This window comes from Dicentrarchus labrax, unplaced genomic scaffold (assembly GCF_905237075.1).
Source record: "Dicentrarchus labrax unplaced genomic scaffold, dlabrax2021, whole genome shotgun sequence".
NCBI lineage: Eukaryota > Metazoa > Chordata > Actinopteri > Moronidae > Dicentrarchus > Dicentrarchus labrax.
Genome location: NW_026136706.1, coordinates 25,513,002 through 25,528,993, shown reverse-complemented (window position 1 = coordinate 25,528,993; position 15,992 = coordinate 25,513,002). Strand labels below are relative to the sequence as shown.

General features: G+C 39.7%; 1 protein-coding gene across 2 annotated transcripts; it reads right to left on the bottom strand.

The window, feature by feature from the left end:
• Window positions 1-1,133: 1,133 nt before the first annotated feature.
• On the bottom strand, window positions 1,134-13,878 carry prkag3b (protein kinase, AMP-activated, gamma 3b non-catalytic subunit). 2 transcript variants are annotated; one of them, XR_007885216.1, is made up of 13 exons: window positions 13,535-13,878; window positions 10,630-10,696; window positions 10,231-10,379; window positions 10,026-10,107; window positions 7,962-8,020; window positions 7,533-7,578; window positions 7,343-7,397; window positions 6,942-7,068; window positions 6,559-6,724; window positions 6,200-6,237; window positions 5,145-5,291; window positions 3,725-4,521; window positions 1,134-1,941 (listed from the first exon to the last, which is right to left on the bottom strand). XR_007885216.1 is itself a non-coding variant. In XM_051403647.1 (13 exons), exons 1-13 carry the CDS (start codon window positions 13,550-13,552, stop codon window positions 1,910-1,912), a joined length of 1,080 nt encoding a protein of 359 aa, XP_051259607.1. In that variant the 5' UTR covers window positions 13,553-13,877; the 3' UTR covers window positions 1,134-1,909. The 2 variants fall into 2 exon arrangements, 1 of the variants encoding a protein (XP_051259607.1); XM_051403647.1 differs by having other exon boundaries at window positions 4,428-4,521; window positions 13,535-13,877.
• Window positions 13,879-15,992: the final 2,114 nt, after the last annotated feature.

Below are 15,992 nucleotides of genomic sequence, written 5' to 3'. Positions count from 1 at the left end.
ACTTTTTTTAGCATGTCATGCTACCCCCTTCTAGATCCACCACAGATGCAGAGGCAGCGCTGTTTACCTAATATGTGTGTGTTTGTGTGTGTGCGTGCACGTACTGTACACTGGTAATCATGTGACCAGGATGTATGACACTGCCACAGTTAACAAATCCACCCCTGGTAAACAGAGGTGTCACACCCTGCCAGTCAGAGAGGATCAGCAGACACCCTCTCCTCACATCAACCATGGACCTCTCGTACAATTACAAAACTGAAAACTAATTCATTATATTTTCATCACATTCTGACTTGTCAGCATAAAGTCGAAGAATGACATATTTCCTTTTAACGTATATATTGAATCTCAAACCAAAAAGATGACATTAGGATATTACCATATTATTATCCCCTATTATTACCAATTTCCTTCTTTTTCAGTATAGCAGACTCCCCCCTTATTCCACCTTTTGATACCCAATATTACCCATTTTTGCCCCATTCTGAAAAATGTATCACAATATTACCGCTAATTATTATCAAGATATTAGCTGGTTATTATATTTGTATATAATTACCATGGTCTTACACTGTTCCTACAATATTAACACTCTATTTGCCTTATTATTGAGCTGTAATGTTAAGTACTTTTATTATCTGTTCTAGATACTACTGCACGACAGGGCTGTGTAATATGACAATATAATCGTAATAAAGTCGCGTGACAAAAGAAAAACGCGTTTTCATGCTCTATCATTTATTTTGTTATGTCGGAAAGCACTCTCTTTTGGAAAGATTCTTTGCCATTTGGATGTTGCTTTGCTTTTTTAGGGCAGGGCTACCTTGTGATTGACAAGTCACTCTCAGTGAGTCCGTCCAGATCAACGCAACAAACTCGGATAAAACTGTGAAACTAGGCAGTGCTGATCAAATATGAATCTAGATTCTGTTACTGACCAGACACCGTTTCCTGCTGCGGACAAGTCGACAACTGAACTCGCAGTACGTCACCACTGCTGGCTTCAAAGAAACCTCATGGCAACGGCAATAATGAACGGTACACAACTATACAAACTAATTGGTGACGTTTTCCATTTTGTTACATGCTTGACTGAAAAGTTCCACAAAAGGTTCTAAGGACAAAAATAATATGGGTAAGCACCTTTATTTGATGAGTCCATGTCATTTTATATAAACTATTAATTTACAGAGAATGTGCTCTACTGTGGTAAGTATCGTTATCTGGATGTGAAATTACCTGTATCAGAAATGGGATTTAGGTAATCTTGCTACTACAGCCCTACTGCACGATTTCCTTTTCAGAACATTCTACAGCGTATCAAAACTAAATTGCTTTTGCAAAACAAAACTATAGTCTCTGAAACCTATAGTTCACGGTACACTTGAAAGTAACACGTTTATTCCCTTTTTTTTCACAGTGACTGGAGTATAAGTGCTTTTACAAAAATGTGATCACAATTCCACAATCCAATATTTTCAATATATGAATGACTAATGTTTAATCATTCTAAGACCAGAAAGTTCAGTACAAACTAATAAACATATCATCACTTTTTTTTTGTCCAAGTCAAAAATAACACAATTTGCATAATAAGCTCAGATGTGGTGCTTTAGTTAAGATCAGTTTAAAAGTCACCAGATGTGACGCTGACGCTGTTTTCCAGCCACACCCATAATATAGTTCAACACGGGTAGCTTCCCAGCACGATTGCAGTCATCTATTGGCGATCACTGAGCAGCAATACAATGCCTTGCTAAAGGGCACATTATTGGTACTTAAAGAGAAGGGTCAAAGTGTTTCCAATTTCAAGTCTTTCCATATTTCTCTTCTGGGGGCCACAACGCTGCTCCGCTAACCATTAATTGACTTGTTTTAGTGACCAGTCTCCATCTTCTTCTTTTTTTCAGTGTTGACAGCAGGATCTCTCATAAATATCTGGAAAAGATGAAATGACAAAATTATCAAGAACAAAGGGAAACTTTGTCATTTGAGTGATAGAAGTTTATGATAACAACCTGACTTAAACCAATGTTCAGTCAAGTTGCCCAAATCTTACCAGAGTTCTTTGGCTTGCTATAAAATTATTGGTAGCACACTCATGAACACAAATCTATGCACATTCTCAGTTCAAAATCTAAAGTTTATTCAATATTTACAGTGTTTGTAGACAGAACACAAGCACTTAAGCACACAGTCTAATGCTACAGACTGTTTCATCAAGGCTGAAACTCAAAGCCATGTTCACATCATACCAGAGGAACCAGAACAACAGAATGCACATTCTTTAATAAACTAACTCACTGACTTAAAGGAGCAAATGTAACTACCACTGGAGTAAATCAAGTACTAAAAATCCCACTTGTACAAATAGTTGCTCTTAGATGGCTGCTTGTATTTGGGGTAAGTCTGGTATGATGTTAATGCAGCGTACTGTATTGACATGCTGACAGAGGTAAAGAATGGTGTGGTCTGATACTCTGACATGTCAGGCCTTAAGACGCCTATCTGAGTAACTTCCAGACAGATTAAATTAATCCGCACTCTGGGGCATTACTTAAATCCCCAAAACACGAACCACTTAAAGGTGGGGTCTGTCATTCTGGAGAATGGGTCTCATTCCCAGGTCGACAAATACCAACACTTTAGGTGATGGTAAACAGGAACCAAACAAAGTAGCTTGGAGCGTGCCACACAACAGGTGGCGTTCATGCTCCCAGGTCATCAAATACCAACACTGTCGGTTGCCAAAGCGCCAGTATTTGACGCCCCGATGAATGAGATTCAACAGTCAACTATCTTTCTCCAGAATCACTCACCCTGCCTTTAAATGCTGACCCTGGAGATCTAGTTTCGATATCATCAGTTCATCGAAGGAGGTAAAAGAATCTTTCTCTTACATGCGCACTACTCAACATTCTATTTTACCATCACATCAATTGGCCCATCCGCAAGCTAACTAGCTAGCTAGTATTAGCAAATCTACATTAATGTTTAGCTAGCAGGTTAGCTAGTGTTTTGCTAAAATTAGCTACCTAGTTAGCTTGTGTTTTAGCTAGCAAACTTAAGATGAGACTATATGTCGCTTTTACATCTTCTTAAACATCTTCAAATTTAGGTTTTGGTTTCAACAGAGACAGGCCTAGCACATAGAATATCTTATTATAAGAAAGGAGAAAGTTGACCAAGGTTCTGACTGAGGCTTGCTCCATAGAGCAAAAAGGGGCGGGACTTAGGAAGGAGGGGCAATTATGAGTACAGACAGTTTGTCTCCACTCATATCATTAATGTGATGCTGTTGTAGCATGACAGTCAAAAAGTCAACAGATTCTTAAACCAGAGATGGGTGGAAATGGTACAACACTGGAATGAAAATCACAGCATTTGGGCACCTTGATCGTATATGATTTGAGATTCATTGCCTTATCTGGGTATATACAGTAGATAATATATTAGATTAATATAATTTACATTGGGAGGAAAAACTGTGAAGTTGTGAACAAGTCACAAAAGTGTGTCGATAAGTGTGTTTTCTTTAATTGTTTTGTTAACACAGGTCAAGATAGATGCCATAACTACATGGGTACCAATTCCCCCTCATATTATCCTTTCTGAGAATCAACAGAAGAGCCACAACAGGCAGCAGTGACACCCTGTAGTTTAAAAGTGAAGATGCAAGCTCAGACAGGCAGCCACTGGCAGCTTCGGCTGGGCTTCCTACCTGGGATGTGTTGGCTAAGAGGTGCTGGATGCACGTGGTTTCATAGGAGGAACTGCAGCATGAAGACGGCAGCTGACAGGTGAAAATGGGTTGTTTGGGAGAAGGTGTGGAGGGTTGGTGTCAGAACGTAGATGGTAAGGAAACTGCTTGGTTGGTAGGTTGGATCACACGATTTTGGTGGTGGTAACTCGGGTTGGAAGATTAAGTATTCAATAGTGGGTAGTGGCCTTTGGCCGGGCAGAGGGTTTCGAGAGGGCTTCTGTTTATTTTCCAGGAGCACGGTGTATCAGAGTAGGCTCGGGAAGAATTTAGTTTGATGCTTAAAATTAAAGTTTTAGAGGAAGTGTAAGGACAAGGGAGGACCTCCTGATGAGGTGGTTGGTTGATTTTGTTGGAGCAGAAGATTTTAGAAGAGGAGGTTAGCGGCAAAGTTTAAGTAAAGATTTCAGAGGTTGATCTTTGTAGGAGCACAAGATAGATAGCTGAAAGCATCAGGAGACTTCAGACAGGGTTGTTACAGGAAGAGAACAAAGACCCCTCATTGTGTTCAGGCAGATGAAAAGTTGGATGAGGAAGAGTTTGTTCAGCAGGAAGCGTTCGAGGATTTGAAGGCAGGTAGGTAGATGGACGGGTAATGGAGGGCTGAGAAAAAGAGCAAGGGATGAATGGGAGGGGTGGAGTTAGGCGTACAGCGCATCAATACCTGCAGGAGTGAGAACCAGGGCTTGTAGAAGGTCAGACAGAGAGACAATCCCTCTCACCACATCGCCACTGTCGACCAACACCAAACGATGCACCTGACAGAAAAACCCAACAGGATTCGGTTATTGTGCTTCTGTGGCCGATCGAGACAAAACTGGAAAGGTTACAGTTCTAACCAGCACATGGAAATGCTGTCAAACTATATTTACCACTGTGGCATTACAACAGTCTGACAGAGAAAGTAGCTTTGTATAAAAAATCAGCCTCTCTTCTCTTCCTGGAAAATGTTTGTGATCTTGGGTGATAGCTACACAAATGTATCCAATCAAATGTGATATGGGGCAATTACTTAACCTCGCTGGTCATATAAAAGTATACCTGACCGTTAGGTTGTAGTAGCTGGCAGACTACTGATGATATGGATCATATCCTCTTCATCCTAGTAATGAAGGAGGTGTGGGTTGAGACCAGCAGCTTAGGGCTGTTGCAATAACAATAACGAAATATTGCCCTATCAAACCCACATCCACAACCGCGTGTGACGTTCAGTATTTGTTTTGATTGGGTATTGATTTGACTTTTTGTAAATATCTGCTGGCCACTAATTCTGTAATCACTGAAGCTGAAGACACTAACTGCGCTTCACTGTCTTTAAAGTATGAGTATGAGACATCTGCATCCTGCGTTTTAATAAAGGAATGTCAGTCGTGTGTGTTACCTCAGCTCTTGCGATGCGGTCGATGATGGTCTCCAGTGTTTCGTAAGGGTAACACTTGAGGACTCCCTCCATGCAGCAGGCTCTGGAGGCTATGGCCTCTTGCATCGTCATGTTCAGGTTGTTGTAGTTTTTCTGGGCTGCGAGGTTCTGAATGATGGAGAAAAAAACAAAGTGAAAACAATATTGTTCTTGTTATTGTTAGTAGACAACACTACAGGTGCAGTTCTAGGGCAGCTCCAGTTAAATTGACACTGTTACCTTCACTGTTTATATGCTACTATACTGTCAATATCTACACTCTAGATGTTAAACTAGTTTCGTCCTTCAATCAGTTTAGTCCTGACCAAGCTGTTGCTAATACAATATAGAGTGCTGCAGGAATGAGTCCTAAAACCCAGAACTCAGTTAGCATCTTAGCACTTCCAGTTCCCTCACCTTGAAGTCAATGTGTTTTTGTTTAGATGCCTGAAATAAGGTTAACACAAATTTAAAAGATTTTTAAGTTTTATTCAACAACATAAAATAGGTCAGTAAATATCCCATCTATGAATTTTGAAGCTTTTTTTTTTTTACGTGTCTTAAAAAAGGTGGTCGCTAACAAACGACTAAAAGAGACTACAGAGGTTGAGGTGAGGGTGAGGATTAAACGTATCGACTTATCCACTCCGCCTTTACAGCCTTGTTGTGTTTATTCTATCGCAAACTATTCTAACTCAAACTTTACAACTTGTAGATTTTAATTCCACGATTTAATTAAGTTCTTCTGGGTCGGACTATAAAATGACATCATCCCTGCAGCACTCTATTCTAATCTGGGTAACTGTTGAGCAAACTGTTATGTCTAAGTTTTTCACTTTAACTGAGAAAGATTAATTATTTAATTTGTTTTTATCTGTTCTGTTTGATTATATTAGTTAAAACATTTTTTTTAAATAATACAAAAAAACTTGACTGAGCATGACATGGGAGTTAAGGGGATCACAAGATTTATATGTATATGATAGTCTCAGCTAAAAAAACGTTGCAGTGATACAGAATGTGTGAAATTAACTTACAATGACATCAAACCTGGAGTACAGCGCCACCACTTTACCTATAGAGGAGACAGACGTACAGACAGACCAAATAAAAGGACAGATACAGTACTTTACTGCACGCAAGTTGACAAGTGCAAAAGGAAAAACTAATTGTAACACCAGAAACACTGTGCTGGCCTGAACATTTCAATACAATGCGTTTAAAATAAAGTAAGCTTTAAACACAGCCTCATCATTTTAAAGTCATTAAAAGGATCCAAAGTGTTTTGGAATGAAACCGTCCATTTACCAAACTGTGATTCCAACACGTAAAACAACACAATTTACCCTTTACCAGTTGGATAAAACCACCAAATGTCAGTGTGGTATGAGACTACCTTGCTCATTGACTACGGGCAGAGCAGACACTCTTCTCTCCACAAAAATGGACAGAGCCTCGTAGACAGAGGCCGACTCCTGGACTGTCGCGATCTGTCTGAAGGTACCGATTGCCACTTCACTGATCCGCTTCTGAAGAAACCTGGGTTTAGGAATCATGGATCCCTGGAGGGGAGGAAAGAGGACTAGTATGCAATACCTAAAAATCTAATCAAATTACCAACCAACAATTGCACTCTCGAATATTCAGTTCTCCATAGCTACAAAACAGTGTTTTGTTGTGCAGTAAGTATGAGGGATTGGAATCAATAATAAATGCAGATAAATGCACAAAACCTCGTGACAGGCTCCAGAGAAGCGTTACAAAGGGAAGGAGCCTTACAAAGATGTGGAGGAACTTGAGGATGCGTTTGTGGGTGAGGATGTGGAGGACATTCCCTGACAGCGGGTCGATGACCGGCAGCCGGTGTATCTTATTCTTCAACAGGGAGTAGATGGCCTCAAACAGACTGCGGAGAGAATTAAAGTCAAAGATGAAAGTATCACATATGTATCGAAAACTGAAGTTACAACTGCTGTGGTATTTCATTTGATTTATGATAACCCTTTTTATATATCACCATTTAAAACTACCGTTACAAAGAAACAAGGGCAAATGAAATCTAGCAGGAGAATAATCAAAAAAAAATAAAAACATCTATAAGTAAAGATAAAATACAATCAGTAACAGATAAAACAATCTGCATTTGAAATGTTGAAGTGTAACTATGAGGCTGGTTTCACCTGCAGTCGGGAGTGATGCTGATCAGTCTGTTGAGAGAGTACTGTAGATAGATCTCTGTTAGCAGAGGGAAGCACAAGTTATTAACACAAACTACCAAATATGCTATAGAAGATTTTTAAGACATACAATTCTTGTTTTCTTCATCAACACTTTTAACACTACATGAGGATATAGTTGTGTTGTACAGACCTCTCCATGTCTCTATCTTGTGTTCTTCCAGCTCATAGATCTGAACCTGCAGACAAACACAAACATCATCTAAGATCAGACAGTGGTGGTCCAAACCCTGAGTAGGGCAGGTATCTCTGTCTAATCTATATATATATATATATATATATATATATATATATATATGTATGTGTGTATATATATATATATATATATATATATATATATATACACACATACATACACTTATAGGTGTAGGTATTATCAGGGTTTCTGCAGGTTTCCAAGTACAGTATGAGGATATCAAGGAAAAACTGCTATTTGTTCCATGATGGTTTTGTTTTGTACTTGTTAAAGCTCTTTTAAGAGTGAGACTGAACGATGCTATTTTATACAAGTAACTTTTGGATTTTAGGCTTTTTAAGAGCCTGATAATGTTGCTCAGCTCACCAGAGGAGACTTGTAATAACGATGGAGAATGTTGATGAAGTCAGTGATGGTCAGCATACCTGCAAGTACACAAAAACACACACACACACACACACACACTGGAAACATCAGTGTTAGTTTACTGAACTCACACTGGTACAAGACAGATGTGTTTTCTGCTAGCTGTTGCACCTAACTCTGAATTCTTTACAGAGAATCAGCAGAATCAACGATGACCTTCTGTGAATGAGTGTTGATGAGCAGCACAAAGGAAATGTAGGCCTGTAGTTTCAAGCTGGTTTCACTTACCATTGTTGAGGCTTTTTTTTAATGTGGGCATTATGGATGATGTACTGATACTCTCTATCTTTAAATAATGAATCCATTACCATTTGTGAAAGATATATTCTACTGACAATCACTTACCCCTTCTTTAGAGAACCTTTAAGTCTGGATGCACAGAAATGTATGTATGCATGTATCAAATATCTTAATTAAAGGTCCAGTGTGCAACATTCAGGAGGATCTATTGAAATGCAATATAATATACATACTGGTAGGTTTGTTTTCATTAGTGTATAATCACCTGAAAATAAGAATTGTTGCGTTTTTGTTTCCTTAGAATGAGCTGTCAGACCAGACAACAGACAACCAAAACACTAGCTCTATAGGGCGCCATGGTGTTTTTTGCAAGTTTCGCGGCGCTGTATTACACTTGCCATGCTAAAATGCTAATGCTAGTGTGAAGATCAAAGCTGAGCCAAGCACAGACAAAGTACATAATGAAAGTCAGCCAACTCGGAGGATGTAGAGCTGAGCTTGACTAAATCTGAGATCTCTTAAAATGGCCACGATAAATTTGGAACGTAACCTTTCCTCTGGCATCACCCTCAGGCTAAGCTTTATATTGTGAATACCCACTGGTGGCAAAGATCTAAAAACAGCTGATACATTTTATTCATCCAACAATTTTGTTGTCTGGGTGTAAGAAGAAACTGAACCTCAACCGACTCGTTCTGACTGACTGGTTTTAATCTCTGGGATTCAGTCAGTTCACTCAGGCTGATGGACATGCACTTGACATGCATGTTTAGGTCTGTTGCCGTGTCAGTTACAAGCAGAACATGAGTACCTACGGACCAGCCAAGAGTCACGACGATCCGTTCTGTGTGTTCAGTGAACTCAGTGAGGTGACAGTGTAACACAAATGTCTTGTAGTTGACCTGCTTTCCTCTAAATGTTAGCACACAAACAGGACCTGGATCATTTGAAACCACATATCCATAGCAAGGAAACCTGAACCTCCAAAACTGCGGGTAGGAGCCCAATGTAGGTCACACAGCTATTAACTGATAGCATGTTTAAGATGCTTTATAAAATTAGACTTGAATTAAATTTAAACATGTAGGTTTTCATGGTTTCCAACATTGTGTTGCATCCACCCCTCTCTTATGGAGAGTTTAAACAGGAAGTAGCTCAGCAAGAAATAGGAGGATCATAACGAGTTCATTATTTCATTAGAATTTCTAATTAAGTGGTTTAGATCACAGTGTTAAGCTGTACTTTAAGACCAAACTGTTTTTACTTGCCACTATATAAATTCTTTTATCTAAGACCCTCTTAGTTGCCATGCAAGCGAGATGCTGTAGTCTCTTGTTGTGGCAGTCCAGAAACCTTTTTCGTAAACTTCAAAGACATTCCTTTGAAAAACTACCCCAGTTTATCTGTCTTGCTCTCAAACTTGCGGCAAACTTAATTGGAGATTCGCAAACATTCTCCAACGCCACCCAACTGAACGGTCTTTACCGGCCGCCATTTTCTCATGAGTGCCCGATCTGTGCTGAGCATGTACAACTCTCGACCCTTAGCTACTTGTACATGTTGAATTCTTTCTCACCACTTTTCCAATCTGGCAAGTGAGTTGCCCCGGGCTATCGGGAAATCCTTATTATTGAGCCCTGCGTCATAGCTGAGCACTGTTAGCCACCAGTGAGAAGAGCTCAAATACAGGTACAGTCAGATCATTCGTGTACTGAACATCTCTAATGAGTGTATGCTTATGGACAGATATGTATGATGGCTCACCCACAAAACACTTAAGCTTGTTGTCCCACAGTGGCGCTGCCCTCACACCATTAGCCACCATAGCAAAGAAAGCCTTCTTCACCTGACAAAAAAAAAAAAAGTTAAAATATCTAAATATTAATAAATAATCAGTTTAGTGTTTTTGCTGTCAAAAAAGAGAATTTGCTAAATTAAACCCAAAATAAAACAAAAATGTGTCCCATACCTGTAGTGTTGTGTCAAAAATGACCAGTTTGGAGCTGGTAGGAATGGCATCGTAGCAGCAGTGACTCTTCATGAAGTTCATGTATATGAACGTGTCGGGGTCGGTGCCTGCAGGGGGCGCAAGAGCATGTGTTGCATATGTACAGCCACCTGTAAACACATACAGATACCTATGTTAAAAGCAAATATTGACAACCTTTTTCACAATAATCATGATAAATGTTGGGCGTTTGTATTTGGGTTTCATAATCAAGTCTTTTGACGTTTGAGTGTGTTTGCTCTCAGGATCAATCTCCTTTACTGTGCACATGCAACATACTGCAGAATAGAGTTATTAAGTGCATAATGTTATAGAAGCTATCGTCAAACAAAGTTTGATACAAAATCTTCTCTTCTTTACCTCTGCTCTTCATTGAAAGAACATCCTCTTCCTCATCCTCTTCCTGGTCCATCTCAAATAATGGGACCTGGAACAGTAAGCGTATCAACAGATCACTAACAGCCCAGAGTTTACGCTTTAAAGACTGAATGAACTCTTACACACAGCTCTGCAATGACCCCCCCCATCCGTGTTTGGCCAGCATGAAGGTCTTCTGCTCCACAACAGCCTCACACAGCTATCTGAGCAGTGGTGGTTAATGTCCATCTGCTTCTGAGTGGTAACTCATTTCCTCACTGATCTATCTGACTAATGTTGTGGGCAGATGGTGTCAGATTGTATCTGGTTACAAGCTAATCACATGAAAGAGTTTTGACCCCTGAGAGGCTGCATGCAGTTGCTGGATTCAGCTGTTGTTGGTCAAGAAATATGAGAAATCTACAGAACGTGGATTTTAAGCAACCTCAGATCAATCAACCGACTCAAGTTGTTTTCAGAAGGAATGGACGTCTTCAGGTCGGCCGGTTCACCATTCTGGTCCAGACTGAAATGACTAAACAACTATTAGATGGACTGCCTTGAATGCAGTGAATGGATTCTTCTTACTCCGACTTCTAGCTACAATGAGGTTGACGTGTGGCTTTGAGTGAAATGTCTCAACAATTTGATAGACTGCTATTAAATTACTAATTTCTCCAATATTTGATTTATGACCCAACACCTGCAAAACCACAGTATTCCCATGCTAAGCTGCACTTTGTGTTTGGTGCTAATTATCATGTCATCATGCTAAACTAAGATGGTGACCACGGTAACATAATATCTGTTGCATTGTCATTGTGAGCATGCTGACGTTAGCATTTACCTCAAAGCAAAGCCTCACAGTGCCGCTAGCATGGCAGTAAACATAAATGCTGTATTGCAGCCCATGGTACAGATGCTACATCATCCCCTGGGCACCTCTCCCTTTTTAAAAAATATATATTTTTAATTAGCAACTTCCAGCAATTCCAACAAGGTTTCAGGGACTGTTGACATCTCACAGCTTAACAGCTACACACATAGTATCAGTGCATGCACACAATCTGACCAGAAATAGGCAGAGCTGCGCTACATTCCAATGGTGAAACCTAGTTTAACAAAGACAGCAATATTTTTAATATCTGCTTTTATTAATTAGCATGATGACATTTAATGAGCGTTGACCTGAAACAAAAACTTGCCTCTTTGTATTTCTCTGCAGTGTCTATGACACTAATCAGAATCAGAAACTACTGTTCCTCAAATGCCACATGCCATCTGAAATGAACCTGTGCTGTATTTATTTGGGTGCATTTTAGTGTATATTTTAATGCATTCACTCATGTTGTCTGTATTCTCATTATAGCATTAGTATGTCCTATGAATAACATAAAGCAAAGTGTTTTCTTTTGGTTTTCCAACAGCTTGGGGAACAAAAGCAGCATGGACACCGCAGTGGGATTTAACTGAAGGTTTGGTTTACAGCTGCAGCTGAAATTGTTGCTGAGCATTTGTGTCACTGCTGATATAACTGACATCTCATGTAATTTAACTTTTACATCACTTTTAATTCCCAAATATGTGCCTTAATGACATTGAATTGGATATGTCTGTGAGAGTCACGTTTTGGGCGCCAGTGCAAAATTGTCCACAAGCTCGATGATTTTGGTGAGTTAGTCATAATGGCCGAAAGTATGGAAATAGTTAATATCACCCATGTAGTCAAGTATGCTGACGTGGAAATTATTTGCACTTAATCGTGTAATTTCTGCCGCTATGGGGTCTTTCACATCAAAACAATAACAAAAAATGTAGTTTGGTAGCGTTGTGAATTAGCTTTGCAGCCAGCATTGCTGATGAAAATGTATCTGATGTGACTCAGGACAAGGTGATATGGAAGTTTTATTCACGTTACGGTTGTCACGTTCGCCGACTTCCCTTCTCACTCTGAAGTATCTGACATGTCGCGTTTACCTGGAAATTATAGCAACTAGAGACTAAGAAACGTATTGTTACCTGAATAAAATTACAGATTTGAACAGTGTTGGAAACATTTGGGATTATGCAAATACAAAACTCAACGAAATATATAACACAAGTCTAGTTGTTTTTACATTTTAATGCAAACATGTTCCATATTATAAAGACATTTTAAGGTCCAGTGTTTAGGATTTAGTGGCAATATTCTAGCTGTGTAATTCACCTTCCTCTTCCAAGCACCAAGGATAAAATACAGTGGCTGTGAAGGGACGGTTTGTCCCTTCTGGGCTACTGTAGAAACATGACGCGCTCATTCTAAGGTAACCAAAACCTAACAATTCCGATATTCAGGTGATTACGCGTACCTATGCATATTATATTCCATTTCTGACATTTGATCTTTATAATGTTACACACTGGGCCTTTAAGGCACTATTTCGTTTTATTCATGACCTCATTAGTTTAACAGGGTTTTGATTAATGTATCACGATGATCATAGTGAAACATCAGCTGAAGTGCCTCTTAAGAAAATGCTCAGATCTAAATTATTGTGCCACTAACAGAGAGTAGGGAAAGTACTGGTAGAGGTCCCCAACTGCGCCAGCTAGTCTGACCTTTCACCTCCCCACCCAAGTATTGCTTCAGCATTAGTTCAAGTGTCTCTGTCCGGCTGGAGTGCAGATAGTAATTTTCCCTTATTTTTAGTCATGTACACGCTTACAGATTGTGAGTATGCCTCACTTTAAAAAGGTAAACATCAACAGATGATGCAAAAATCGCATGTTTTTTCTTTGCAGCTTCTCAGTTACAAAGTCATGTCCAAACACACACCGACACACACGTTTCGGTTATCAACACAAACAGACGCCCAGCAGAAGTGGAGGGATCTGAAGGGGGTGGGGGTGAGTCAGCAGAGTGTCTTACCTCTGCAAGAGGCTCCATGGCTGGGAAAGAGGAGCAGGAGGTGTGCCTCTGTGGAACCAGACCGACCGGTGAAAGCTTGGACTACAACACTCGTCCCGCTGTCCAACTCAGACATCTGGCAGGATCTGCTACCATGTGAGATTAAAGAAGTGTTGAAGGCATTGTGAGGAAGGGCAGAGAGGGAGAGGAAGGAAATACGGAGGTATTGGACGCAAAAGGCGAGGGAGACGAGGGAATCTGCGCACTACCGGTCAGCTTCAGTCAGCTGGGTCTGAACGTCTGGGAAAGACTGAGGTCTAAATCTGGACTGAGGGGTGAGAGGCCTGTGTCATTCACAGGAAGAGAGAGAGTGAGAGAGAGACAGAGGAGGGAGAGTGGGAGGGGACACATGTACAGGGAGAGCTGAGGGGGCTGAAGGCAGACATACCCTATATGTTTTCATGGTGACAGACATTACAAGTACTTCTTTATCATCCAGTAGTGAGACCTTCAGGTGGCAACAGCATTAGCACGATGACAACAACAACCCAGCAACCTTCTGCTGACAGTGCTGCATCAGCAATACAATCCACTCAGCTGGGATTCAGTAACTGAGAATGAAGTTAATAAAACAGCAACCTGAGATCATCACTGAGCCTTCCAAAGTCCGGCCCCTTTTTGGAACCTCGGTTAGCTCGGTTAGCTCGTCTATGTTGAGAAAACGACCACATTTTGAAGATGGTTCAAAAATAAAAGCTGCATGTAGTCCTAAATTAGCTGTTAGCAAAATGCTAGCTAACTAGCTAGGCAATCTACATCAATGATGTTGATTAATGTTAACTAACTAGCCAGCTAACTAGCCAGCTAATGATTAATGTAGATTAGCTAGCTATTTAGCAACCATTTTACTAAGATTATAGATTTATATATCCATAGGTATGTTTCCATTAGTGTATAATCACCTGAATATAGGAATCGTGTTTTTGTTACCTCAGAAGAATGAGCTGTTTTCATTCTTTAGCTAGCTAGTTACATCTGATAGCTAATGTTACCTAGCTAACTCACTAGCTAATGATTGATGTAAGTTAGATTAACTAGTTAGCTAGCATTTTGCTAACAGCTCATTTTAGACTATATGTGGCTTTTATTTTTTAACCATCTTCAAAATGAGTTTTTTCATCATAGACAAGCGTAGCATATTTAAGTAAAGGAAATGAGGAAGTTGACTGAGGCTAGGCTAGGTTATTGGAGCAGAGAGCAACAAGGGGCGGGGCTTAGGGACAGTCAATTAGTGTATGATGTGCTAAAACATGCTAACAACCCAAATAACTGAGAAGAGTGACAAACTTTACACAGAGGGTGAGAACGGTGCAGATGTGTTCATTCTACTACTGAAGACGCAAACATGGACATCATAAAGACTGCGCTGCGTTTGTCTGCAGTCTGCTGCCGTAAAACAAAACAATGAGCTGAAAGACGATAAGAGGCTCTCTCTCTCTCTCTCTCTCTCTCTCTCTCTCTCTGTAGAGGGGAACGGCAAAGGGAGGTAATAGTTCTCTGTGGGTTTGTCACAACGAGTGGCAGCTTTCACATTACATTCATTTAATCAACTTAAACAAAAAGAAAAGGAATTTAGATGAGTGCAGCTTTAAGGCTTTGCCAGTCCTACTGTGGGAGACGTTCAAGTTTCACTGGGCCATTACAGGCCAAACTATTTATAGACACTGACTGACTCGAGTAGGCTATCCCCTCCTATTTATGAGTTATGAGTTTACATGCAGCCCCAAAATGTACTAAAATATTTATCAAAAATGTTATTGTTTTTAAAAATATACAAAACTGACCAACACACCTTTATAAATCAGTTATAAATGTATTGATGCTGTTATTATCTGTTGCACATTTAACTCCAACAGAACATCCTCTGCAAAAACTAAATTGTTTAGAAAGTAACTATGCAAATAAATTAAATACTATGCTGTGCACAGCAAATCCCCACAATTCTCCTGTTCATGTTGGTGGTAAATGTTGCTGGCTAAACTCTACATTATTTCTCCAGATGTTCCTTTTTCAATATATGGCAGCCAGAAGGTAGAAAGTCCAGTTCAAGTTGTATTTTTTTTTTACATACAGCAAGCAGCAGTGTAATAATATATGCAGTTAGTCACTGCTGGTTAGAGAGAGGAGCTCAGATATTAATAGTTTACAACTGCTTGAAGAGTCCTGACACACATTCAGAATACCACAGGCTGGTTCCTGTGTCTGCACTCTCCGTCTAACAATTCTCTACACAGTGTTTGTGTGTGTGTGTGTGTGTGTGTGTGTGTGTGTCTTTCAAACACATGCTGTTGCAGCTGTAAACAGGGTCATCATTGGAAAACTGTTACATGAAGTCAAAAATCTTAACTTACAGATAATTTAATAAACTTAAAATAAAAACAAAGTTGATTAAGTCTGTATGATTGTTAAAAATACATAA